Consider the following 27,820-nt stretch of genomic DNA (forward strand, 5'->3'; position numbering starts at 1 on the left):
ATTCCTTCTAGGGAAGCTCCATAACGAAGGGTGTAAATCCTATTATTGTGGAATGTTCTAGGGAAACGAAAGGTAACCTAGAAGTCTCTTTGTAGGATATAATTCCCCCACTACTCATTCTCTGGATGAGACCTTTCCTTAAGAAAACGGAGCAAGGAACGCCATTCAGGTTGGGGAAGAGATAAGGGACAGGATTAACTATGCTTACACCTGCCCCCTTCTCTAGACTGCAAGTTCCCTGAGGGTATAATATCAAATCTATTTCTTTATCTCCAGAGGATAGCTCATAACAGGTCCCTGCCAATGTCTGAAGAAAGAGAAAGAAATAAGGAAGAAAGGAGAAGGAAGAGAGGAAAGAGAAGAGGGAGGGTTTAAGCTTTCGTTCCCTCTAACTGAGCTGCCTTCCATTTGGCCTTAACATCCTACTTTAAGAGCATTTAAAAATACTCTTCCCATTTGCAAACAGACAGGGGCTGGAGTAGCCAGTGAGTCCCTGTATTCCTTCTTTCAAAGTTCTAAGTCTGATAACTGGTATTTGCTTTTGTTTGTTAACTTAGGAAGCCTGCCTTTTGACATTCTTCCATTTGAATTCATCTCCAGGGGTCTAGAAGCTCCCCCAGAACAAACAGCCCTAATCAGTACTTTAATGCACAACACAGATTCAAATGCTTAATTAGTTTGGATTCTTCATGCCCATGCCCCGCTTTGGCACATCCTGGGGCATTAATTTACCCAGTCTTTTCTGGGCCAAACACAACCCATCCAATAAGGCTTTAAAAAAAAAAAAGTTGGCTGTTTATATAACTTCCTCTTCTTTAATTTTTATATTAGGCGTTTCCAGAGGAGAGGCTAACGTCACAGGGCCTCATTCCAGATGTTGTTTTGAAATCAGTGTAACCATGGCATTGCTGGAGACTGCAGAGTTCATCTGGGCCAACTGAGTCACGCCTGGGTGCAGGGCCACTCTGGCGAGGGGAGGCAGGGAGGGAGGCAGACAGGGCATGGACTAGAGTATCCCTGTGAGAAGGGAGAAGTGAGTAGATGTGGGCTATTGAGCACTCTGAGCTTCTCCAGAAAGGATATGAGGACCTGCTGTCGCCTTTGGCCTTGCCGACCTGGCACCTTTGATTGCAGGACTTGCTTAGACAACTGAAACCCTCCCTTGCTTAGAATTCACTCTCGGATCTTTAAGGATCACCTGTGCTCCTTAAAAAAAAGAACAAGAGAGCTCAGGTTCTGAATTGGACAATGCCCCTCTCTGTTGTCCCAGTTCATCCCTGCCTCAAACTTGACTCCGCTGTGCTCATCACCTCTTCTGCCACCCCCAGCAAATTCTTCCAAGCCCCTGTGAGCTCCTGCAAGCCCCTGCGAGCCCATATCCCTCTGTCCATTCCCATCTCTTAGCACCATCCAGACTGGTTTCCTGGAATATCCTGCTTTCAACAGCCACCTCCCCCAGGACGCCCCTCTCCACACTGTCTGCCCTCCTCGGTGTACCCATGATTTCCCTGACAAGTCTGTGCCTGCACTTTGGCCACATCAGAAATAAGAATGATCTGGTTTGTCCCTGTCTCCATCATTATCCTCTGAGCACCATCAACTATTAACTCTTGCACACTGTCCAGCACATTGAAGAGACTCAATAAATGTGATTGAATTCATTAAGTGCTTAATTCCTCAGAATTAGTGCCCCCATGCTAAAATAGAAATCATCATCATAATGTCTATCAAGCAATTACTATGTGCAGTGTTCTGTTTTAGGTGAATTTTCTCATATAAGTGCCTATAATGTTATCCTTATAATATCCATATGAGATATATACTATTTTTAACTTTCTCCATTTAACAGGTGAGAAAACAGGCACAGAGAGGTAAAGTGGATTGTCTAGGATTACACAGCTAGTAACTGAGAAAGTCAGACCACAACCCAGGCAGTCAGATTAATGAGCCCACACCCCTAACCCATGTGTCATATTGCTGTTCAGAAATAGCAATACTGCTATTATTATATTAGTATATGTATATTTGATGATATGCAGCATTAACATATTCTACTACTTTCCTCCCAAGATTTGGGGGAAAGGAAGACAATGAGATGAGAGTCGTGAAAACATTTTTAAAACCAAAATATAGACCGGGTGCGGTGGCTCACGCCCCCAAGCACTTTGGGAGGCCAAGGCAGGCAGATCACTTGAGGTCAGGAGTTTGAAACCAGCTCAGCCAACATAGTGAAACCCGATTTCTACTGAAAATATTTTTAAAATTAGCTGGACGTAGTGGCGGGCTCCTGTAATCCCAGCTACTCTGGAGGCTGAGGCAGGAGAATCGCTTGAACCCAGGAGGCAGAGGTTGCAATGAGCTGAGATCGCACCACTGTACTCCAGCCTGGGCAACAGAGCGAGACTCTGTCTCAAAAAAAAAAAAAAAAAAAAAAAAATGTGGTGCACATGTGAATCACAAACAGATGAAAAGGTGAAGTTTGTTCTTCTTTCCCCTGCCCAGGTCCCTCCCCATGCCCACCCCTTCCCTGTGCCATCTAGTCATTCCCAAGTATCCAACCTCCTGCTGTGGAATAGGTACAAGGACAGAGTGCTAGATGTGCTCACCTGTGCCCGGAGACCCCAGCATAAGCACTCAGACCTCTCTTCTCCTGTCTTTGCAGACGCATGTCCCTTCACCTGGAATTCTCTCCCATCCACCTCTGCTTAGTACAATTGCGTACCCTTAAGAGCACAGCTCACCATTTTCCTGACCATTTTGCCAGCCCGTCCTGTTTTGCATGTTGGGACAGGGTGCCTCCTTCCCCTACTACCCCCAGGTGCTCAGGCTGCAACTTGCAGTTGAAGCTTATGTCTCTCATTCTCTCACATGCTACATCCTTGCATCAACAAATCCCTACCTTGGCCATTCTCAGCACCTCTACCACCACCACCTCAGTCCAAGCCACGTCATTTCTGGCCTGGGTTATTGCTGCTGTCCCCCTCACTGGTCTGCCTACACTTCATTCTCCACTCAGCAGTCAGAGAGCTCCTTTTAAAGCACCAATCTGAGCATGTCACTTTCCTACTCAAAATCCTCCAATGGCTTCCCATCCTTCGTAGAATAAAATTCCAAGTCCTTGCCACAGCCCTTGTTCTGGTCCCTGGCTGCCACCTCAACTTGGTCTTCCACCATCCTCCTCTTTCGTCTTTACCCCAGGCATACTGGTCTCCTTCATGCTCCCAAGCACACTCTTGCTTCCTGTCTTTGCACATGCTGTTCCCACTGCCTGCAATGCCCTTCCCCAGGTGGTCACGTGATGCACCCCTCCATTCAGGTCCTTGCCAAAATGTCACATCTTTAGAGAAGGCTTTGTGATTACCTTTTCAACAAAAAGCAGTAACCCCTCCTCATGACTCTCTATCCCCTTATCCTGCTTAATATGTCTTCATAGTCCTTCACTATTTAATATAACATTATATTATATATCAAGTTGTTATTATCTGTATCCCCAAATCAGTAAAAGTTGCAATAGGGCAAGGACTGAGTCTGTTTTGCCCACTCCCATGCCTGGCTTAAGTATTTACTGAATGAAGGAAGGAATGACAGCACCCCCAGAGACGTGCTGCCTTTTTCCTTTGAGCCTCCCACAGCCCTCCTACACCCCTCTTGTAGTGTATTTTTCACTCTATTTTAAGTAAGTTATTTCAGGGCAGAGACTGGACCCCCACTGTGCCTTGCAGATAATAGGTGCTCAGGAAATACCTATGATATTACATGGAAGCATGTGAATAATCCATTCTAGGATTCTGCTGAGGTCTTGAAATAATTTTTGAATTTCATTTAGGTGAGTGCTAATGTAGATACATTCATAATGTCACTAATACATTTGACTCTCCGTTGGTGGATTGCATTTTTTCACATCATTAACAGCAGCCTGGGAGCCTGGCGAGCCTCCCCCAAACCCACTGGGCTGATGGCTTCTCCTTCTATTCAATTAAGTGAGTGCAGGACATATTAATAGAAGTCATATCATGGGTTATAGAGCAGACTGGGCTGGGTGACGTTCTTATGGATGCTGTGGAGTCCTTAAGGACCTTAACACAAATGTTGTTTATTATGTGTGTTAAATAGTGATTTCCCTCCTGAAGAAGGCAAGCTGTACAGAGGTGACAGACGCCTTTCAAAGGTACTGGAATGCCTTCCCTATTTATATTCATAGACTGGCAGTAGGCTACCGGAGAAATGTCTCTATGTTGGCTCATCACTGAGTTAGCAGCACTTACCCCATGGTTCAGGGCCATTTGGACCCTTGAGAAATCTCACCTTTGCTAGAAGCCACAGCACTTGATAGCAAAATATTTTACTCAGTCTAGATTTCTGGTATTCTGCAATCTCCATCTCATTATGATGACAAAAATTGAAATATGATATAACAGAAAGGAAAACATTCTGAATTCTGGCAGGTCCCCAAACACTGCTTATTTCCCTCTCCCCTATTGATGGCTCCACTTGCCACCTTCAGCATCTACACCTGTTCTGAAAATGGCAGAGGGTACCTGGAAAATGTTCACAGTCAGCATTCAGGGAACAAACTCACTCATCCAGCACCCCTTACCTTGCTTGCCATAAGGCCTCCTTCTCTGCCCAGGCCCTATAAGTCTGTTTCTATAAGTCTACAAGAAAGATGTGATTTGGCCTGCCTATGGTATGCTCTATAATGCCTGTCTGGAGAAGAGAGCTTCCCAGTGTATTGACTACTGCATCTGGCATTTTCCATCAGGGATCTAGGCTCAGTTTACCTTGGAGTGACATAGTGCTTCCCTGAACCTCTCAAGCAAGAGTGTTAACTGAGCCTGATTCACTCCCATACTCATTGTTATAGTCCCACTGGGCCCTGCCTCAACTTTTTTCTTGCTCTCTTTCAGAATTATAACTCTGCAGCTTCCTGATTTTTGAATAAATGGATTCTAAGACTTTAATTCACAGCACCAGAAACCAACTGCAGGCTCTTTCAGGCCTGCAAAGCCTGGGCATACCTTCATGAAGAATATCCTCCTACAGGTCTTGCCTCGATCATTCCCAGCTGCTTGGAGTTGAGCAGCCTCAGAGGCCAGTGCTAGATCAGGAATGCTGCTGGGCCCAGCCTCCGATGTGTCTGCCAGCTGCACAGATGAGTGGAAAATTTCCTCCTTGCCCTGGGCCAAGGAAATCTCAAAGGGATCAGGATATTTCTCATCAGGGCTAGAGCCATCGTCACTGGTCTTAGCATTACAGAGCATCAGGGACCTGGAGATGGACCGAAATTTTGCGGATTTTCTGCTCTTTCCAGCGCGGCTGTGCGACTCCATCCTCAAAGAGGAAGTGAAGCTGCCTTTCTTCCTTTCCTGGTCTCTGGCCCTTGGCTGACGGGTGGCCACTGGACAGGGCTTAGCTGCCACTTCATGAGTCCCTAGAGGAAAGAAGAAACGGGAAGAAGCAATGTGACTTGCTGCTGACAAGTGGAGCTGCACACGAGTCCTGGATCTGAGCCACAGGTTCTTGGTGCCCGTGAAGCAGGACAGATGGGCAGATCATCCTTTAAGATCACTGGCCCTTCCAGTGTGCCAGCCAAATGGGGCTCAGTTAACCCAAGCGGTTAACACCCACTCCACTCCCAGTGTCATGGAGACCTAGCCCCAGAGCTTCTCATTCTATAGACAGGGGAACTGAGGTGCAGAGAGGGGAAGTACCAACCCAAGGCACTAGCAGAAGAGCCAGTAATAAGTTCCAGGAGACAGTTTAGGGATCATAGAGCCTAGTACTTTGTGAGGTTTTTAAACTTGGAAGCCATTCTTTAAACAAAAGTGTGTGGTGAACTCCAGTCTATAGAGCAGACCAAAGATGGGAAAACCGAAGACTAAGTTCCACTTCCCTGGGCCCCTTGGTAACTCCACCCTTGGTAACTCCCATGGCATCTCCAAAGAAACCCCAGAATCCATGGAGCTGAGTCTGAAGACCACTAATGTCTTATGTCCTCCATTGACAGATGAAGAGCCCAAGGCTAGGAAGGTTGGAAGTCTCACCTAACACTGACCTGCCAGAGTTGATGTGAGCATAAAAGAAGGTGACACTTGGCAAGCGCCTGCCAAAGGGATGAGCACATAACAGGCTCCTGGCAAACATGAGTGCCTTTCTCCAGGCCTAAAGTCAAACACTTGGCCAGAGTCACAGTCAGGCCCAGGGGCTCCTGCTTCATCACCTATCCCCACTGGGTCAAATTCTCACAGCCAGAGAGACCAAAGATGGGCTTTCCAGTCAGGCCAACATCCTGGCTCAGCTTTGCCAAGAGGAGCCTCCCATGGATTCAGTTTCCATGAAGCAGGTGGTGAAAGGGGCCCTGATGCTGTATCCTAAAAAGTTCTGACTCAGGCCCAAGCCACAAAAGAGAGGCTGTGGCCGGAACAACAAATTGTGGGATGCTCTTGGCCCATTGGTACTGCTGTTTGTGCACATCCAGTATTGAATAAGGAATAGCAGAGACCTAGTAACATTTCATTACATCAAAACCTTTTCACATATCCTCCAAAAAGAGAATTTCTGCCTAAAAGTAGACAGTTTTTCAACACTCAAATTGCACACATTTATTGTTTTCTGTATTAGCTCTTTGATTTTATCAATTTATTCACCAACCATCCCACTAATCAATAGCTATAAACAAAAATGAATTAATGATTGATTGAAAGTCTACAATATATCAGGCACTGTGCTTGATGCTTTAGTATCAATTAATTCGGTTTTGATCCATTTTATCAAGCACCCTCTTGTCAACATGCCTAAGTTTTGTACTCTATGTCCTTCCATCTCAAATGATAGCCAAACTCCAATCACAGACAAATCCAAGCCTCTGCAGCGTTCATGCCTGACTGTGGGTCTCTAAGCCTTGAAGGAGACACTCTCACTCCTGAACAGATTGGTACCATGAAACATTTGTGGCCACCAACTGGGCCTCTAGCTCTGGCCAACAGTAGTACTGTTTCAGTAATCAGCTTGATAATACATTTCCAACAATATCTGTTTGAAAACTTCACTACGGTGTGCCAGGCATTGTTCTCATTGCTTTACTATTTAGTTCTCACAAACTCTCTGGTAGGCTCCATCAATAGCCTCATTTTACAGAAGAGATACTAAGGCACAGGGAAGTTAGGTGACTTTCTCAAGATCACACAGCTAGGACTCAGTAAAAGCAGGAATCAAACCAGGCAATCTGGCTCTTAAGCCTGCATACTTTACCCTGGCTCTACCGTCTCATTGATTATTGCCTTTCTCACTTTTAGCCTCAGTCTCTTCCTCTGTGCTGGATCTTTATCCACAGCACATGAACATACTCAAATCTTTTCTGTCTTTCAAACACTACATGTTAACTCCATGTCCTCCTCTTGTCACTTGCTTTTCCTTTATCCCCTTCATGGCTTCTTGAGCAAATTGTTCTGCACTTTGTACTTCCTCCCCTCATGCTTACCTCCTCTTCAAGCCTCAGCCCACAGAGTCAGCTTCCTTTCCCTACAGCCACTGAAACTGTTGTATCAGGTCTGCCTTTTACAAACCCCAGTGCCATGAACCAAAGTCCAGAGGCCAAATCTGCTTGGTTAAAAAACTTGCTACATTTTGAGAGGATTTGTTAACCAGTATATCAATGCTCAGATCCATTGGCAGAAGAATACATACGTTTCAAGCTTTTAGAGTAGTTTTCTCTTTTACCTCATTATTGCCTTTAGTTCCAGATGTCATCTTCCAAATGCAAATTGTGAATGTTCCTCTGCCCCCATCCCCAACCCAAGAGCTTCTCTGCATCCTGCCAATTCCACTTCCCAAAACTAGTGACTCTCCACACCAGCGTCGCTATAAATATGTCCAAACATCTTTCCATTTTGATCACTTCCTTAGGAGTTCCCATAGTTCACCAGGGTTTCACGGGGAAAGATGTGTGTGTGTATGTGAGTGTGTGTGTGTGCGCGTGTGTGTGTGTGTGTGTGTTGGTCACAGCTTACACTGGTCCATTAGGCATTTGGAAATTTGTAAGATAATCAGTGCTGTGTTAAAATCCTTCTGGACTTTGCTGGTGCTAAACATGGAAGATATAAACATGGGGATCCTGAGGGCCACCATGTAGAGAGGCTGCCTGTGAGTGAAGCCAACACAGAAGGTACAGAACTCATAGAGGTGGGGAGAGAGGTAGAGATAAAGGAAGGAGGCCAGAGAGAAAATCTGAGAGGGACTGAGTTCAGATGTTATCATATGGGCATCTAGATCCAGCCATGCCTGAAACCACATTGACCTATGCAGTTATGCAAACCAATAGACTTTCTTTTTGCTTTTTTAAAAAAAACCCTCCTGGAATAGTAGCTCTTCTCTCTGCCATTGCTGGCATAAGGCATGGAAAACAATGACATCTAAGGGCCGAGAGGGTTTTTGAAACTCTCTTATCCCACCCCAAGCCTAAGAGAGAAGCCAGTCATACCCAGTCAAGGCCTCAACTCTGCCCCCTCCATCCCCCAGTGCCAAGTTCTGGTATAACAGCCTCTTGCATTCTTGTCCCACCAAGAATTGCCACAGTCTGCATGGGTTCTTGGAATGCAAACCCAATTCGCTTTCTCTTCCACATCCTCTTCCAACATACAATAACTGTCCCAGCAATAGCAAGGTCACTCACTAGGCATTTTCCAGGACAAAAAAAAATTTGGGGACCTTTGGGGCTAGGTGCAAGGCTGTGTGCTTCACTCAGTGGTGGAATAGTTGGCTGCATGTAGCATTTAAGAGAACAGAGGGATCAAATTCCTTGGTGGAAACTGTGCTAATCCCAATGCACCATTTGCAGTAGTGTCTGATGAGTACTGGCAGCTTTGAAAAAATAAGCTCTTCCCAAGAGAATCACCACTTTCATGACCTAGGCTCTCATGTGGGATGGCAGGGCCCATGGGATGGGAGATGGCAATGAACCAGGGGGCAAGGCATTAATCCTTTGGTTAAGAGTGAAGGCAGTTTTCAAAATCAGCCTTGTCATTATGGAATTTTTTTAAGGAAGAGAACAATTGCAAAAGAGCTGTAGTAGAGAAGCCAGAATTGGACTTCTGTGGGAGACTGCCTTCCCTCCAGGCCTGGCATCGAGAGAGAGGAAGGGAGAGAGAATAATTGAAAACACAGTGCTGTGGTCACATGGTTCAGCTTAGCTTCAGTAATTGAGCTCAGGACATTGGAACCAGCTATTGCTCCCTAATGGAACCAAATGTCAGCAGAGCTGGGGGGCAAGCCCATGCCATTCCTCTAGTCCAGCTGCCTTCGAAAGGTTGGAACTAATGAGCTTTCCCTTATTTTTCCCCAGGCTCTATGACAACTTGTCAAACTCTTGGCAGATTTTCTCTGCCTCTGGTGGACCCTCCACAAGACAGCCTTGTGGGTCTCCTCCAGAGGATTCCGGGGGGGAAGCACAATGAAGGTTTCTAACATGGCTAAGCTAATGAGATCAGTTGCTTTTACTTCCCAGCAGAAAAACTGAGAAGTTCTGCAACTCCCTAGAAAACTGCTCTCCAACTCCCTGGAGGCTTCCCCACGCCTCCCCAATTGGGCTAGTGTATTTGCTCTTTAGTTATATCTTCCACAGAATACTAGATCTGGAAGGGGTCTCCCCACAACATCTTGGGTAAGGACACTGTGCCAAAAAAAAGTGGGACAGGACTGACTCATCATCATAGTTATCAGTATATGTTTTTACCATGGCAGAGCTGTCATTTATTTAGAAAATGCAAAGCCAAAAGGGTAGAGCTGAATTGAAAAGAAATGGATAGTTCCTCCCCTTTAAAGAAGTTCAGAAAACTTGCAGAATATGTACTGTGAAGCAGGATCCGTTAGTCTGTCCCTCCCTTCCTCCTCCTTCCTTCCTTCCTTTTCATTTTTTTTTTTTCATTCAACAAGCACTTGTTGAGAAACTGTCATGTGCCTGTTTTTGTGCTAGGCAAAGCTAACCTACTGGAGGAACGGCCACAGTATTTCCATCTGGATAAAATACATTTAACTCATGGAGATCTCTGGGAGGGTAAATAACCATATGGAGAGAGGAGAACTAGCTGGTAAAATGTGTTTCCAATTGCTGAATTCTCCAACAGCGTCCTACATCAAAGGCAATTTTTAAAGTTTGGTCACTCTAGCTCAGGGGGTAATTTTTGTCTTTGTCAATTAAAGAATAACTCAATGATAAGATATGAAGAAATGTATGGTTCTTTCTCTTTCTAAAAGAATATCTTAGGTGGGGTACAGTGGCTCACGCCTGTAATCCCGACACTTTGGGATGCCGAGGCGGGTGATTTGCTTGAGCTCAGGAGTTCAAGGGCAGCCTGGGCAACCTGGTGAAACCCTGTCTCTACCAAAAATACAAAAAAAAAAAAAAAAAAAAAAAAACTAGCCAGCGTGATGGCATGTGCCTGTGGTCCCAGCTACTCAGGAGGCTGAGATGGAGAGATTGCTTGAGCCTGGGAGGTGGAGGCTTCGGTGAGCCGAAACCACAGCACTGCACTCCAGCCTGGGCAACAGTGAGACCCTGTCTCGAAAAAAAGAAGTATCTTTAATAGGATTCCATTGGATCTGCAGCTGGGAGTAGTTCTGTGTATGTCTCTATACACTGTACAGAGGACTAGGAAGACAATGTCTCTGGACCTCAGTTTCCCAACTGGTAATTTAAGCAAGTTGTGTTGAAGTTAGTTTCATATCTGTCATCTTTCTTCCTCTATACTGTTACCTCGTGGAGAGGAGAGATAGATATAGTCTTATTCATTTTTTGTCCCCAAAGCTTTGATGGGGGTTGACACAAAGAAGGGGCATTTGCATGTTCAGTGAATGAACGGCAGAGGAGTGTTTCAGAGGCCCTTTCCAACAGACTTTTCCTGCACCAACATCATGTGAAGTGTTCTCAAGGAAACCATCTCAGCTAGGACCACAGAATGATGGACTCCAGGTAACCAACCAACATCAGAGTGACAAAGAGCCACAGTGGGCTGACCTCAGAGCAGAACACAAGTCAAGAGCCATCAGGGAAGATTCTCAATGCTGCTCCTCAGAAAAGTCCTTAAGATCCTGGAGAAGCCCCTCACAGGGACCACTGCACTTTCCACATCCTGGAAGGAGAACCTAACCATCAGCGCACAGGCATGAGTGGGACATCAGGAGGGCCTCAACAAGATCCAGGCCCCTAGGGCACAGGATAAGTCAGGAAAGGGATTTCCCACTCAGTATATATTACCTCCAATATGATAAAGCCCTGCTATATAGTCAATTGCAAGAAGGAGCTAGATAAATAAAGGCATTTCCACCCAGATAAATAAGGGCATATCCACTCATCATTGTTCTTAAAAGACTGGCTAAAGCTCATTCCTCATGGAATCCCAGTGCCCAGAGCAGGACTTCACACTTAGGACGTACTCAGTCAATGTCATTGCAGAATGAAATGAGAGGTCAACTGCACAAAGCTACACACAGGGATGTCCACACAGTGTCGTTAATTAGTAATTGTTAATAATTGGGAAGATGGACAAGCAGGATTATAAATATACTGCTTAAAGACTTAGGCTCTGAAATTGACCTTCCTCTGTATGCCAGATCTGTTGCTTAGTATCTGGACAACTTAAGCAAAGTATTTAACACCTTTATGGCTTAGAGATAACGATGCTAACAACAGTGAATGCTAAAGAAAATAATTCTGAGAGATACTTAGCTTATTGCCTTGCACGTAGTATGGATTAAAAAAAAATTGTTACTCAAAAAACAGTAAAAGAGGAGAAAAAACCTAAATGTATATGAATGGGAGATTTTGTTAAATATATTACGATACGTTTGTACTATGGAATACCATGCAGCCAATCACAAGAATAAAATAGATACATATATAGATATGGAAATATGTCTGCAATATATTGTAAAACTGAAAAACCATAAAATAGCTGGAGTTGAGTTTTATTTACAGAAAACTTACTTACATCAATAAAATCAAACTATTAATAACTAGGTACAACAAGGTGCTGGGGGATGATATTTACAAGGAGTCTTTCCTTTCCGTGTAATTTTCTACACTTGATTTCTTTTTACAACAATTATGTCACAATTATGATGAGAAAATAAAGATTTTCTATTTGCAGGAACAAAATAGAAATTTATGCCTAATTTTTGTCAGCTAGTAGTTGTGAAATGATTTTTATCAGGTTCTAAAATGCCTGGTGGAAATTTTGATTGGAATTGCTTTGCATTTATAGATGAATTAGGGGAGAAAGTCTTCCCATCCAGGGACTTTTTAGAAAATTGTTGTTTTGTTTTTATATTCATTCAAATTTTCTTTTCAGACTTTCAATCACATTTTATGCTCTTCTTTATTTGGGCTCTAAATATTTTTAATTACATTTTTCCGGAACATTTTTTTCTAGTTTGAATTGAATTATTTGTAAAATATATTTTCTAATTGGTTAGTCTTTGTATGTATGTAAGTGACTTTTGCATATTTACTTCATAACTTGCAAACTTGCAGATCTCATATTAATTCTAATAACTATTCAGTAGGTTATTTTGAATTTTCAATCATGTAACCTCAACATTAACAAACTTGCTTCATTTACAAATATTTGGGTCACTTATTTCATTTTGCTTTCTAATTTTACTGACTAAAGTTTCTAGAACCTTAGTAAATCATGATGACAATACACGACTTTCATTTCTTTTTCCAGACATTAATGGAAATTCCTGCAGTGTTTTCTGGTGTGTAGATATATATTGAGACGTAATTTTTTTTTATCATATTAAGGAAATACATGTTACTAATGATAATTTTGGGAGCATTTTCATCAAGAATGGGTGGTTGTTTATTAAATGCTTTTTTAGCTCTTTGGCACTATCAGGTGTCTTTCCTCTTTTGATTTGTCAAAATGAAGAAATATACTAATGCCTTTCTTACAATTGAGCTACCTATATTTTGTTATTGTTTTAAGTCCCATTAGATCACAATGTGCATCTCTTTTAATAGATAACTGGATTGAGTTTGCTAACATTTTATTTAGGACTTTTATATCTATATTCACAAATAGGAATGGTCTGCCATCTCATTTGGGTTGTCTTAGGTTTTATAAAAAGAGCAATGAGAAGCTGGACATTTCTTTTACTTTCTGAAATAGTTTAATAGTTTAAAGTACACCTAGTCCTAAAAGCTTGAAATACTTTTTCCATAAAATTTTTTGGTCCTGGCATCCCCTTTAGGTAGTTCTTTGAAACTTTTTCCATTACTTCCTTGGTTGGTCTATTTTAATTTTTAAAAAAATTTCCTCTGTTAATTTTGATCACTTACATTGTCATAAAAGTACTCTTTCATCCAGATTTTCAGATTTGTTAGTATAGAGTTGTCCATCACAGACTCATAATTTTAAATATTTTCTAAAACCTGTGCATATGCTCTCCTAACCAGTGCTCTGCATTTCTGTTGGCCTCCCCTTCTGTTTGCCTTGCTTTATCTTCACTGAGGACTATCTGTTCTATCAGTCCTTTCCAAGGACTCATTCTTAGAAGCAGTGAAAACATCTGCTTTTTGGGGTTTGATTTCCAACATATTTGTTTCTGCTTTAGCTACTTTTTTCCTTCTTGCTTTTATTTGTTTTTTTTCTATCTTCAAGAATTGAATATTTAGTTTCCTTAAATTTATTCTATTTCAGAAATGATAGCATATCATGTCGTAGTTACACGCTGTAGCTTTACAGCCTAAGTAGACCTAGGTGTCAATCCCACTCCAACAATTTTTTATGCCTGACCTTGAAGAAATCCAGTTAGTATGCAGTGGAGACGAGGGAGGCTGGAAGAGGCTCGGCTGCAAGGCTATAAGGAGGGCTGCTTGGGGTGCCAGGCACAGTAGACCTATTCAGCAGCCAGGGATGTGAGCAGCTTTGGGTTCTTCTCATAGGAGGTCCTCATGAATGCTCAGTAGGCAGCCTCATCATTGCTGTCTTCCTCCTCCTCCTCCTCCTCCTGCTGCTGCTGCTGCTGCTAAGACAGACAGAGGTGGCCCAGCTGGATGGAGGCTGAGCATTCTTCAAAGACAGCAGGAGGCGGAAACAAGATGGTCGACTACATGCAGCCAGGAAGTGTTGCTCCCACTGAGAGAGACCAAACTATCAAGTAAGCCACCATAATTTGGGCAGCTCTTCAAAAAGAAAAAGCCAAGGGTGGGTAGAGGTGATACTGAAGCTGAGGCTGAAGAGGGAGGAAGCTGGGAACCCTGCAGGGGTACCCAAACACTATTAGGGCTAGTTCCTGGCCCAAACAGCTCCTGGGAAAGGGGTGAGTGAGGGAACTGAAGGATGCCTCACTCTTGCCACCAGCCTCTAGGATTCTAGCTACAGGGGACCCTGCATCACACAAGGACGTGGGAGCTGGAGGGGGATCTCCCCAGGGGACAGGCAAAGACAGGCCTTCAGACAGCATGGAGCTGAGGAGTTTGTGTGCACTGGACAGCTCCAGCAGAGAGCAGCCATAGATGGTCATCCCCCAGGACTCTCTATTCCCCTCTGGGAGCCGCTGGCCCCAGCTGACCTTCCAGCCAGGAGAGAGCAGGGCTGGCTTCCCTGGGAATGATGCACATCCGTTCTGCAAGCCCTCCTACATGCTAGCCCTTCCCAGGGCCCATGCCTAGCCACCCTGCAGGAGCAGGTGCACAGCACAGCCTCCTTGGCCCAGCCTGAGTGCATTGCTCCACCTGAGTACTTTCCTGGTGATCTGGAGCACATAGAATCCCCAGTGCAGCCAGAATCCAACCATGGATTCAGACAGAGCCATGGGATGTCCTGGTGCCCCAGGGCTACAGTACAGCAGCTCAGGAATATAAAGCCAGGATCTGTGGTTGGCACTTGAGTGAGGGAGGATCCCCCACCCTCAGAGTGTGGCAAGGGGTGAGACAAATGGGTTCCTGGGCCAGGGTGGGAACAAGATATGCCTCCCTCCACAGGGTCAATCCAGAAAGGGTGAAGAACATCTTCCTTTTACAGTCTTTCCCAGAGAGGTCCCTGCATCCCAGAACACCTAACAAAAGAAACACGGGCACATAACTGGTGATCAAAAGGGTCTCCCCAAGGCTCATGAGCAGACCTGGTGAAGGGGCCATTTGTCTCCACCCCTGACTGCAGAGCACACCTGCCAACATGAGGAAATACAAAAGAGTAGTGTGACTGGTTATTAGCCTAGCTATTGGCCATCACTCTTCCACACCATCTACTGGATCACAGCCTAAGCTGCAACACCAAAAATTATCCTACTAATATATGCATCTGTGAAACCAAACACAAGAATTCACCCACACATACAGATCCTGTGCAGAGCTCTGATCCTCTGAAAACATCCAGAAACAAAGCCAACTGAGTATAATCAACTTACACCACAGTTAAAGGAACACTAACCCTTGCAGATGGGAAAGAACTAATTACAACTCTGGCAATTTAAAAAGCCAGTGTCCCCTTACCTCCAAATGAGTCCACTAGTTCCCTAGCAATGGTTTTTTGCTCAGTCTGAAATGACTAAAATGACAGACATAGAATTCAGAATCTGGATAGCAAGGAAGCTCATTAAGATTCCTGAGAAAGTTGAAGCCCAATCAATCCAGGGAATCCAGTAAAATGTTACAAGAGCTGAAAGACAAAATAGCCACTTTAAGAAAGAACCAAACTGAACTTCTAGAGCTGAAAGACTCACTACAAAAATTTCATACTACAATCAGAAATATCAACAGCAGAATAGATCAAGCTGAGGAAAGAATCTCAGAGCTCTAAGACTGATTCCTTGAATCAACTCAATCAGACAAAGGGAAAGAAAAAAGAATTAAGAAAAATGAACAAAATCTCTAAAAAATATGAGAGTATGTAAAGAGATCAAATCTACAAATCATTGGCATTCCTGAGAGAAAAGGGGAGAGAATAAGCACCTTGGAAAACATATTTGAGGATATAGTCTACAAAAATTTCCCTAATTTTGCTAGAGAGGTTGATATGCAAATATGAGAAATATAGAAAACCCTGGCTAGATGCTACAGAAGACAACCATCACCAAGACACATAGTCATCAGATTCATCAAGGTCAATGCAAACAAACAAAAAAAAATCTTAAAGGCAATTAGAGAGTAGAGTAAATCATAAACTGAAAGAATCCTATTAGGCAGCAGCAGACCTCTCAGCAGAAACCTTACAAGTCAGAAGAGATTGGGGGCCTATTTTCAGCATTTTCAAAGCAAAGAAATTCCAACCAAGAATTTCATATCCTGCCAAACTAAACTTCATAAGTGAAGGAAAAATAAAATCATTCTCAGACTAGCAAATGTTTAATGAATTTGTTTAAACTAGACCAGCCTTACAAGAAGTCCTTATGGGAGTGCTAAACATGGAATTAAAAGGATGACACCTGCTACCACAGAAAACACACTTAAGCATATAGCTAACTAAGCTTTATAAGTGAAGCAAACTAGGTTTCATAAGTGAAAGAGAGCTAAAATCCTTCTCAGGCAAGCAAATGCTGATGGAATTTGTTTTAACTAGACCAGCCTTTCAAGAGATTCTTAAGGGAATGTTAAACATGGAATCAAAAGAACAATACCTACTGCCACACACACACACAAAAAAGCACACTTAAGCACATAGCCCACAGGCACTATAAAGCAACTACACAATCAAACCTATATAACAATCAGCTAACAACATGAGGATAGGATCGAAATCACGCATATCAATACTAACCTTGTAAATGTAAATGGGCTGAATGTTCCCACTTAAAAGGCACAGAGGGGCAAGCTGGATAAAAAGACAAGACCCAACCATCTATTATCTTCAAGAGACCTATTTCGTGTAGCTCCCATAGAGTCAAGATAAAAGGATGGAGAAAGATATACTATGCAAATGGAAAACAAAAAAGAACAGGAGTCACTATTTTTAAAACAGACTTTAAACCAATAAAAGTTAAAGTGACAATGAAGGGCATTATATAATAATAAAGGATACAATCCAACAAGAAAATTTAACTATCCTAAATATATACTGCACCCAACATTGGAGCACCCAGATTCATAAAACAAAGTCCTTCTTGGCCTGCAAAAAGACTTAGACAACCATACAATAATAGTGAGAGACATCAGCACCCCACTGACAATGTTAGACAGATCATCAAGGCAGAAAACCAACGAAGACACTCTGGACTTAAACTCAGCACTTGACCAGTTGGACCTATTAGACATCTATAAAACTCCACACAACAACCATGGAATATATATTCTTCTCATCTGCACGTGAAACATATTCTAACATAGACCATATGTTAAGTCCTAAAGCAAGTCTCAATAACTTCAAATAAGTTATTGAACTCATACCAAGCACATTATCAAACCACAGTGCAATAAAAATAGAAATCAGTAACAAGAAGATTTCTCAAAACTATGTAAATGCATGGAAATTAAACAACTTGCTTCTGAATAACTCCTCGATGAGCACAGAAATTAAGGCAGAAATTTAAAAAAATTCTTTTAAATTAATGAAAATAGGGATACAACTTACCAAAATCTTTGGGATGCAGCTAAAGTAGTGTTCGGAGGAAAGTTTAGAGCCCTAAACACCTTCATCGAGAAATTAGAAAGATGTTAAATTAACAATCTGACTTTGCACCTAAACGAACTAGAACAAAAAAAGAACAAACTAACCCCAACACTAATAAAAGGAAAGATATAAATAGAATTAGAGAAGAACTCAGTGAAATTGAGGTGCAAAAATCCAAACAAAAGATCAATGAAACCAATAATTGTTTTTTCAAGAAAATAAATAAGATTGATAGACAGTTAGCTATATTTAAAAAGAGAAGGGCCGGGCATGGTGGCTCACGCCTGTAATCCCAGCACTCTTGGAGGCTGAGGCAGGCAGATCACATGAGGTCAGGAGTTTAAGACCAGCCTCGCCAATATAGTGAAACCCCGCCTCTACTAAAAATACAAAATTTAGCTGGGTGTGGTGGAGGGAGCCTGTAATCCCAGTTACTTGGGAGGCTGAAGTGAGAGAATCACCTGAGCCCAGGGAGTCAAGTCTGCAGTGAGCCAGGATTGCACCACTGCACTCCAGCCTGGGCAAGAGAGTGAGATCGTGTTTCAAAAAATAAATAAATAAAAATAATTTTTAAAAAATTTTAAAAATTAAAAAAAAATCTTGACTTACAGTAATTTACATTTTACATCATAGTACATAGATCACATAAACACATGTAAGATGTATATATAAATAAGTAAAGATGGCATTATAACTGATCCCACAGACAAACAAACATTCCTCAGAGAATACTATGAACAAATCTATGCAAACATATTAGAAAATCTGGAGGAAATAGATAAATACCTGGAAACACACAATCTCCAAAGATTGAATCAGGAAGATATTGAAACTCTGAATAGACCGATATCAAGCACTGAAATTGAATCAGTAATAAGAAACCTATCAACCAAAAAAAAAAGCCCTAGACAAGATGGATTCACAGCCAAATTCTGCCAGATGTACAAAGAACTGGTATCAATCCTACCGAAACTATTCCAAAAAATTGAGGAGGAGGCACTCCTCCGTAACTTATCCTATGAAGCCAGAATCAGTCTAATACCAAAATGTGGCAGAGACACAATGAACTAAGAAAACTCCACTCCAATATCCCTAATGAACATAGATGTAAAAATCCTCAACAAACCGAATCCAGCATATCAAAATGTTAATTCACCACGATCAAGTAAGCTTTATTCCTAGGATGCAAGATTGGTTCAATATACATAAATCAATAAATGTGATTTACCATATAAACAGAATTAAAAGCAAAAACCATATGATCATCTCAATGGACACAGAAAAGAACTTCTGATAAAATTCAACATTCCTTAATAATAATAATAATAAAAAACACCTAAACATGGCCAAGTGCAGTGGCTCATGCCTGTAATTCTAGCACTTTGGGAGGCCAAGAGGGGCAGATTGCTTAAGCCCAGGAGTTAAAGGCCAGCCAAGACAACATAGTGAGACCTTGTTTTTACTAAAAATACAAAAACTAGGCCGAGCGCGGTGGCTCATGCTTGTAATCCCAGTGCTTTGGGAGGCTGAGGTGGGTGGATCACCTGAGGTCAGGATTTTGACACCAGCCTGGCCAACATGGCGAAACCCTGTCTCTACTAAAAACTGCAAAATTAGCTGGGCATGGTGGTGCATGCCTGTAATCCCAGCTACTTGGGAGGCTGAGGCAGGACAATAGCCTGAACCCGGGAGGTGGAGGTTGCAGTCAGCAGAGATTGCACCACTGCACTCCAGCCTGGGTGACAAGAGTGAAAGTCTGTCTCAAAAAAAAAAAAAAAAAAAAGAATTCAAAATACAAAACTAGCCAGGCATGGCACGTGCCTGTAGTCCCAGCTACTCAGGAGGCTAAGGTGGGAAGATCACTCAGGCCCAGAATGTCGAGGCTGCAGTGAGCGATGATCGCACCAATGCACTCCAACCTGGGTGACAGAGTGAGACTCTGTCTATGAGAACAAACAAACAAACAAACAGAAAGCCTAAAAAATCTTTCAACACACTAGGCATCTAAGGAAGATAACTCAAAATAATAACAGCCATCTATGAAAAACCCACAGGCAACATCATACTGAATGGGAAAAAGCTGGAACCATTCCCCTTGAGGATTGGAATAAGACAAGGATGCCCACTCTCACTACTCCTATTCAACATAGTACTGGAAGTCCTAGCCAGAGCAATCGTGCAAAAGAAAAAAATGAAAAGCATACAAATAGGAAAAGAAGAAGTCAAACTATCTCTCTTCATTGTCAATATGAATCTATACTTAGAAAACCCTAGACTCCAACAAAAGGCTGCTAGAACTGATAAACAACTTTAGCAAGGTTTCAGGATACAAAATCGATGTACAAAAATCAGTAGCATTTCTATACACCAATAATGTCCAGGCTGAGTGTCAAATCAAGAACACAATCCCACTTATAATAGCCACAAAGAAAATGAATAACAAAGAAGGTGAAAGATCTCTACAAGGAGAACTACAAAATACTGCTGAAAGAAATCAGAAATGAAACAAGTGGAAAAATATTCCATGCTCATGGATTGGAAGAATCAATATTGTTTAAGTGGCCATACTGCTCAAAGCAATTTAAAGATTCAACGCTATTTCTATCAAACTACCAGTGCCCTTCTTCACAGAATTAGAAAAACTATTCGAAAATTCATAGGGAATCCAAAAAGAACAGAAATAGCCAAGGCAATTCTAAACAAAAAGAAGAGAGCCAGAGGCATCACATGACCCAATTTCACACTATACTATAAGGCTACAGTAACCAAAACAGCATGACACTGGTATAGAAAATGACGCACAGACCAATGAAACGAAATACAAAACTCAGAAATAAAACTGCACCCCTACAACCATCTGATCTTCAACAACACCAACAAAAACCAGCAATGGGGAAAGGACTCCCTATTTAATAAATGTTTCTGGATAAACTGGCTAGCCATATGCTGAAGAATGAAACCAGAACCTTACCTTTCACCATATACAAAAACTAACTCAAGATGGATTAAAGGCGTAAATATAAGATCTCAAACTATAAAAATCCTAGAGGAAAACTTAAGAAGTACCCTTGTCAACATCTGCTTTGGCAGATTTTTGGCTAAGTCCCCAAAAGCAATTGCAACAAAAACAAAAAGTGACAATTCCAGATGTTGTTTTGAAGTCAGTGTAACCATGGCATTGCTAGAGGCTGCAGAGTTCATCTGGGCTAACTGAGTCATGCCTAGGTGCAGGGCCACTCTGGCGAGGGGAGGCAGGGAGAGAGGCAGACAGGGCATGGACTAGAGTGTCCCTGTGAGAAGGGAGAAGTGAGTAGGTGTGGGCTATTGAGTACTCTGAGCTTCTCCAGAAAGGATATGAGGACCTGCTGTCGCCTTTGGCCTTGCTGACCTGGCACCTTTGATTGCAGGACTTGCTTAGACAACTGAAACCCTCCCTTGCTTAGAATTCACTCTCGGATCTTTAAGGATCACCTGTGCTCCTTAAAAAAAAGAACAAGAGAGCTCAGGTTCTGAATTGGACAATGCCCCTCTCTGTTGTCCCAGTTCATCCCTGCCTCAAACTTGACTCCGCTGTGCTCATCACCTCTTCTGCCACCCCCAGCAAATTCTTCCAAGCCCCTGTGAGCTCCTGCAAGCCCCTGCGAGCCCATATCCCTCTGTCCATTCCCATCTCTTAGCACCATCCAGACTGGTTTCCTGGAATATCCTGCTTTCAACAGCCACCTCCCCCAGGACGCCCCTCTCCACACTGTCTGCCCTCCTCGGTGTACCCATGATTTCCCTGACAAGTCTGTGCCTGCACTTTGGCCACATCAGAAATAAGAATGATCTGGTTTGTCCCTGTCTCCATCATTATCCTCTGAGCACCATCAACTATTAACTCTTGCACACTGTCCAGCACATTGAAGAGACTCAATACATGTGATTGAATTCATTAAGTGCTTAATTCCTCAGAATTAGTGCCCCCATGCTAAAATAGAAATCATCATCATAATGTCTATCAAGCAATTACTATGTGCAGTGTTCTGTTTTAGGCGAATTTTCTCATATAAGTGCCTATAATGTTATCCTTATAATATCCATATGAGATATATACTATTTTTAACTTTCTCCATTTAACAGGTGAGAAAACAGGCACAGAGAGGTAAAGTGGATTGTCTACGATTACACAGCTAGTAACTGAGAAAGACCACAACCCAGGCAGTCAGATTAATGAGCCCACACACCTAACCCCTGTGCCATATTGCCCTTCAGAAATAGCAATACTGCTATTATACATATATTTGATAATATGCATCATCAACATATTATACTACCTTCCTCCCAGGGTTTGGGGGAAAAGGAGACAATGAGATAAGAGTTGCGAAAACATTTTTAAAACCAAAATATGGACCGGGTTCGATGGCTTATGCCAGTAATTCAAGCACTTTGGGAGGCCAAGGTGGGCAAATCACTTGGGGTCAGGAGTTCGAAACCAGCTCAGCCAACATGGTGAAACCCCACCTCTACTAAAAATATTTTAAAAATTAGCTGGGCATGGTGGTGGGCACCTGTAATCCCAGCTACTCTGGAGGCTGAGGAAGAAGAATCACTTGAACCTGGGAGGCAGAGGTTGCAGTGAGCTGAGATCATGCCACCTAATTAAGCTAACGAGCTTCTGCAGAGCGAAAGAAACTATCAATAGAGTAAAAAGACAACCTACAGAATGAGAGAAAATATTCACAACCTGTGCATCTGACAAAGGTCTAATATCCAGAAACTATAAGGAACTTAAACAAATCAACAAGCAAAAACCAAATAACTCCATTAAAAATGGACAAAGGACATGAACAGACACTTTTTGAAAGAGGACATACTAGCAGCCAAGAAATACGTGAAAAAATGCTCATCATCAGCAATCATTAGAGAAATTCAAATAAAAATCATGAGATATCATCTCACACCAGTCAGAATGACAATTATTAAAAAGTCAAAAGACAACAGATGCTGGTGAGGTTGCAGAGAGAAAGGAATGCTTGTACACTGTTGATGGGAATGTAAACTAGTTTGGCCACTATGGAAAGCAGTTCACAGATTTCTCAAAGAACTTAAAGCAGAGCTATCATTTGACTCATCAATCCCATTACTGCATATATACCCAAAGAAAAACAGATCACTATACCAAAAAAAAAAAAAAAACAAAAAAACCACATGCACTTGTATGCTCATTGTGGCACTATTCACAACAGCAAAGACATGGAATCAACCTAGATACCTATTAACGGTGGAGTAAAGAAAATGTGGTACATATCACCTTGAAATACTATGCAGCCATAAAATAGAATGAAATCACGTCCTTTGCAGCAACATGGATGGCGCTAGAGACCACACATAATTCTAAGCAAATTAACATAGAAACAGAAAATCAAATACCTCATGTTCTCACTTGTAAGCAAGAGCTACAGATTGGCCACATATTAACATAAACATGCAAACAACAGACACTGTGGACTACTAGAGGGGGTGGGTGGGAGGTGGGGCATGGGTTAAAAAAACTATATATGGGGTATTATGCTCACTACTAGTTGTAATATACCCATGTAACAAACCTGCATAGGTACCCCCTGTATCTAAAATAAAGTTGAAATTTTAAAAAATCTACTTAGCCTTTTTGTGACTCACTTTTTAAAAATCTGTAAGACAGGGATGATTAGCCATCTCACAGCAACATTGTGATTATAAATTGAAATATTGGACGTAAATTTCTTTTCTTTTTTTTTTTTGAGATGGAGTCTTGCTCTGTTGCCCAGGCTGGAGTGCAGTGGCGTGATCTTGGCTCACTGCAAGCTCCGCCTCCCAGGTTCAGCCTCCCCAGTAGCTGGGACCACAGGTGCCTGCCACCACACCCAGCTAATTTTTTGTGATTTTTTTTTAGTAGAGACGGGCTTTCACTGCGTTAGCTGGGATGGTCTTGATCTCCCGACCTCGTGATCCACCTGCCTTGGCCTCTCAAAGTGTTGGGATTACAGGCATGAGCCACCACATCCGGCCTGGATGTAAATTTCTTAGCATGGTTTGTTGGGTGGTTTTTATTGCCACCATGTCATCATCATCATCATTATTTAAAGCCCGAAATTCTCTTCTGAACATCCTTTTGGCCACAACCCAGGAATTTTGAAATATAATATTCTAAATATTATTTTAGGAATGGTCTGTAATTGCAGTTTTGATTCCCAATTTAAAGTCAGTTCTTCAGGAGATTTTTGTTGTTATTGTTAATTTCACGTAGTTAAATTTCCCAGATTTAGTCTTGCTGTTCTTATAATTTTTTAATAGAAAATTCCAGTTTAATTGCATCGTGCCACAGGATGTGTCTTAGATATTTTTATTTGTTGGAATTCATTAAGGTTTACTTTGTTAGCCAGTACGTGATGTGACTAAGTGTTTTACGTGTTCTGTGCACATTTGAAAAGAATGATTATTCTGTGTTTTGAGTTTCAAATATGTATATATTCAAATGTGATATTAAAATGCAGTCATTATGGTCAACAAAGAACTGCATATATGATAGTGGTCCCATAAAATTAAAATACCATATCATTACCATACCTTTTGTTTACAAATGTTCAGATACACAAATACTTAGCATTGTGTTACAAATGCCTACAATAACATGCTGTACAGGTTTGTAGACTAGAAGCAGTAGGCTATACCATATAGCCTTGGGGTGTAGTAGGCTATACCATCCAGGTCTGTTTAAGTACCCTATGTAACGTTTGTATGACGATGAAATTTCTCAGAACTTATCTCCATTGCCATTCAACACATGACTGCATATATATGTAAGCACATATTCAATTTTGTAAGTCATAGAATTCAAGTTCTTTATGTACATTTTGTCTAATTAATCTGAAAAAATCTTAACAGTGGTGTACATTGAAATCTAACACCATATTTGGAGTATATCTCTAATTTTTTGTTTTATGTATTTCAATGTAAAACAAAACATTGTTTTACATTTATGTTTACCCAAAGTTTTCTGATTTTCATGCCTTCATCGAGTGCTCTTTTTATCATTTTGTAAAAAGTAATTCTTGATCTATTTAATAGTTGCCTCAGTTTTTATTTTGTCTGACAAAATTAACACTGACACCTCACTTTCTTTTAATTTGCATTTGCACAGTATTTTCTTATCCCTTTATTTGTAACTTTATGTGATTAAGTTTTAAATGTGTTTCTTGAAAGTGGGATATAATTGGACTGGGGAGAGAAAGTTTGTTTCTTTAGGCTTTTTCTGTTTCCCTTTTTTAAACTGAATCTGAGAGTCTCTTTTATTTTAATGTGTAATCTTACTACAGAGCTTAATTGATTCATCTTTCTTCTCACATATTTTGTTTTTCTTATTATGGCTCCTTAATTATTCCTTTTCTTGTTTTCCAGTCAACTTACTCACACTTTCTTTTCCTTCTTAATGAATCATAGGTTTCATTCATTTTATTTGATATTACTGGTGGCTATGTAAACAATTTTTCAAAGTAATATTTGAGCCTGTATTTTTCCTCTTCATTGATTGCAAGAATGGCACTAATGCCTCTTCCCTATGCAAGAGGTGAGGTGTTAGGTGCTCTCAGGGTAATTGACTATTTAGGGGACATCATATATCATTATATATCATCTCTCAAGTTTTTTTTTTTTTTTTGAGATGGAGTCTTGCTCTGTCGTCTAGGCTGGAGTGCAATGGCATGATCTTGGCCCACTGCAACCTCTGCCTCCCAGATTCAAGCCATTCTCCTGCCTTAGCCTCCCGAGTAGCTGGGATTACAGGCATGTGCCACTATGCCCGGCTAATTTTTGTATTTTTAGTACAGATGAGATTTCACCAGGTTGGCCAGGCTGGTCTCGAACTCCTGACCTCAAATGATCCACCCACCTTGGCCTCCCAAAGTGCTGGGATTACAAGTGTGAGCCACCACGCCCAGTCTAAGATTATTTTTATCATTTGCTTTATTTCAAAATTGTATTAACAACCATCACTGAGACTTAACTTAAAGTTTGTCTTGTTTTGTGGCCTGTCAATTTTTTTATCATCATGGTCTGCTCCCCCAACCTCTCCAGGCTCTTGCTCTGCCCTATCTTGAACTCCATTCTACTACAGCACTAAACCTTTTCAGTCCCCTGAATGTCCCATGCGCTCTCTAGCTTCCAGGACTTGGTGCAGGCTGCTTCCAATGCCTTCCAAATTTTCTATAGTCCTTGATGATGCTGAATTTTCATCACTCTTCAAACCCTGTTTTTGGATAACACTTCTTTAAAATGAAACCACATACCAATACAGACCCCCAAAGCTGTCCGTGCTCTGAGAACAGGTTCTTCCGCTACCAAAGCACTCATCTGATGCTACTGCAGTGGCTTGTGTCACCACTGGTCATGTCTACTGAATTCTAAGCTCCGAGGGCAGAGTCTACGTCTGTCATATTTCAAGTTGATCCATAAGGCCTAGCTTGGCGAATGGCCTCTATCAATTGCTCAGTAAATATTTGTTGAATGACTAAGGATGATTGCATTTAATGTTTAAAGGTGTTCTCTGGCCAGATAAAATGTATAAAGTAGGAAAAGACATTTTACATACTGTACAACACCTTTGCTTGGGCTAATTCTTCTGGGGAACTAATAGTTCACTTAGTAACCCCATCTCTGGTTCAAATCTGATGAATTGCCTATGCCTACTTGCCTTATATTGTAATTGATCATCAAGATATATGGGATACTGTTGAGACCTGGAGAAGAATGAGGTTAAATCGTTTTGTGCTACATAGAATTGGAAAACAAAACATGCTGCAGCACAGTGTGTGCATGTGTGTGTGTGTGTGTTTGACGCTAGAATAAATCAGAAAGAATACTCAACAAGCTGTTATTGAAGAGCAGAGAATGGGTAAAAACTGATTACTCTACATTTTACTAATTACAGCATTTTTACCAAAAGCAAAATTTAATATTAAAGATTAAAATACAAAGTGGCAATATAATAAATTGCTAATAAATTTGCATACACCACTTAACTACAACCTAAAAAGAAAAAGAAGGAAAAACAAAAGCAAAAACCACAAACTTAAAACAAAGAAACCCAAAATATGATCTGCCTACTGGAAGAAATAGAATAGAAGTGGGAAAGCAGCTCAAAAAGTTGTTCATGGATGGACAACTAAGATCTCCTTCCTGGAGAACTAAGGGCAGGGGCATTAAATTGACATCTCATGATCTCTCAATAGAACTGACAGGAGATTCAAAGAAATGCAAAATAACAGCTATAGAGCATTATGGTGTCTTTGGCCTGAAAGAATTTTTCAGATTTTGATGGTCCAACTGCTGTCATTTACTTCTGTGTGTGTGTGTGGGTTGGAGGGAATGGGTGCATGAGTGTGGGTGTATGTATGATTGTTTTGGCTTGGGTTTTGGTAAGAAATTATATATCATCTCTTTTAAGATTATTTTTAGATATATTTCTCTTTTTCACCACACATACACACACACACACACACACACACACACACAGAGACACACACACACTTTTTATTTTCTGCTTCTGACAACTAGCTCAATGCAGGGGATGCATTGTCCAGCCATTGCTTCAGTAAATGTGACAGGTATCCTGTGTTCTCAGCAACTGCTGCAGGATTCTCTGGCATCTGCAGTTTGGCTGGAGTTGGCTACAACCATCCTCGGAGGATGAGGAGAAGGAAGGAAGAGAGAGAAAGTGCATAGGACTGGGCCACCTGCCCACCTTCTCCAACCCTCACCGTTGCTCGAGGCTCTCTTAATCCATTTATGAGGAGGTAAGTACAGAAAAAAGGAGAGATCAGCTTATGGCTGACTCAGGGCTGAAATCCTTGCCTTGGATAATGGGAAGAAGGCCATCTTTTTGAAAGAGAAGATCAGGAATATTTTAGTTACAATACTCTTCTGACACATTTTCACCATCCTAAACTCCACCCAGTGTTCTACAGGACTATTTACGAAACTTTTAAAATCTTGACCTAGGCTCGGCATGGTGACTCACAACTTTAATTCCAGCATTTTGGGAGGTTGAGGCGAGCAGATCACTCGAGCTCAAGAGTTTGAGACCAGCCTGGCCAACATGGCAAAACCCAATCTCTAATCAAAATACAAAAAATTATCCAGGTGTGGTGGCATGTGCCTGTAGTCCCAGCTACTTGGGAGGCTGAAGGGGGAGAATC

At 41.6% G+C, this 27,820-nt stretch overlaps 1 protein-coding gene across 6 annotated transcripts in view; it reads right to left on the bottom strand.

The window, feature by feature from the left end:
* The window catches only part of IL16 (interleukin 16), a 108,573-nt gene that overhangs the window by 76,443 nt on the left and 4,310 nt on the right, over nt 1–27,820 (bottom strand). For 5 of the 6 annotated variants that reach the window (XR_010121017.1, XM_055277461.2, XM_055277464.2 and 2 more), the window contains exon 2: nt 5,019–5,431. Coding sequence is in view for 4 of the 6 variants with exons in the window: in XM_055277461.2 (XP_055133436.2) it covers nt 5,019–5,330 (312 nt within the window). In the remaining 2 variants the exon portion in view is untranslated. Of the gene's footprint in view, nt 1–5,018; nt 5,432–27,820 lie in introns of those variants that run through there. The other variant, XM_055277466.2, reaches the window with a different exon arrangement.

The sequence above is a fragment of the Symphalangus syndactylus genome, chromosome 5 (assembly GCF_028878055.3).
Source record: "Symphalangus syndactylus isolate Jambi chromosome 5, NHGRI_mSymSyn1-v2.1_pri, whole genome shotgun sequence".
Classification (NCBI taxonomy): domain Eukaryota; kingdom Metazoa; phylum Chordata; class Mammalia; order Primates; family Hylobatidae; genus Symphalangus; species Symphalangus syndactylus.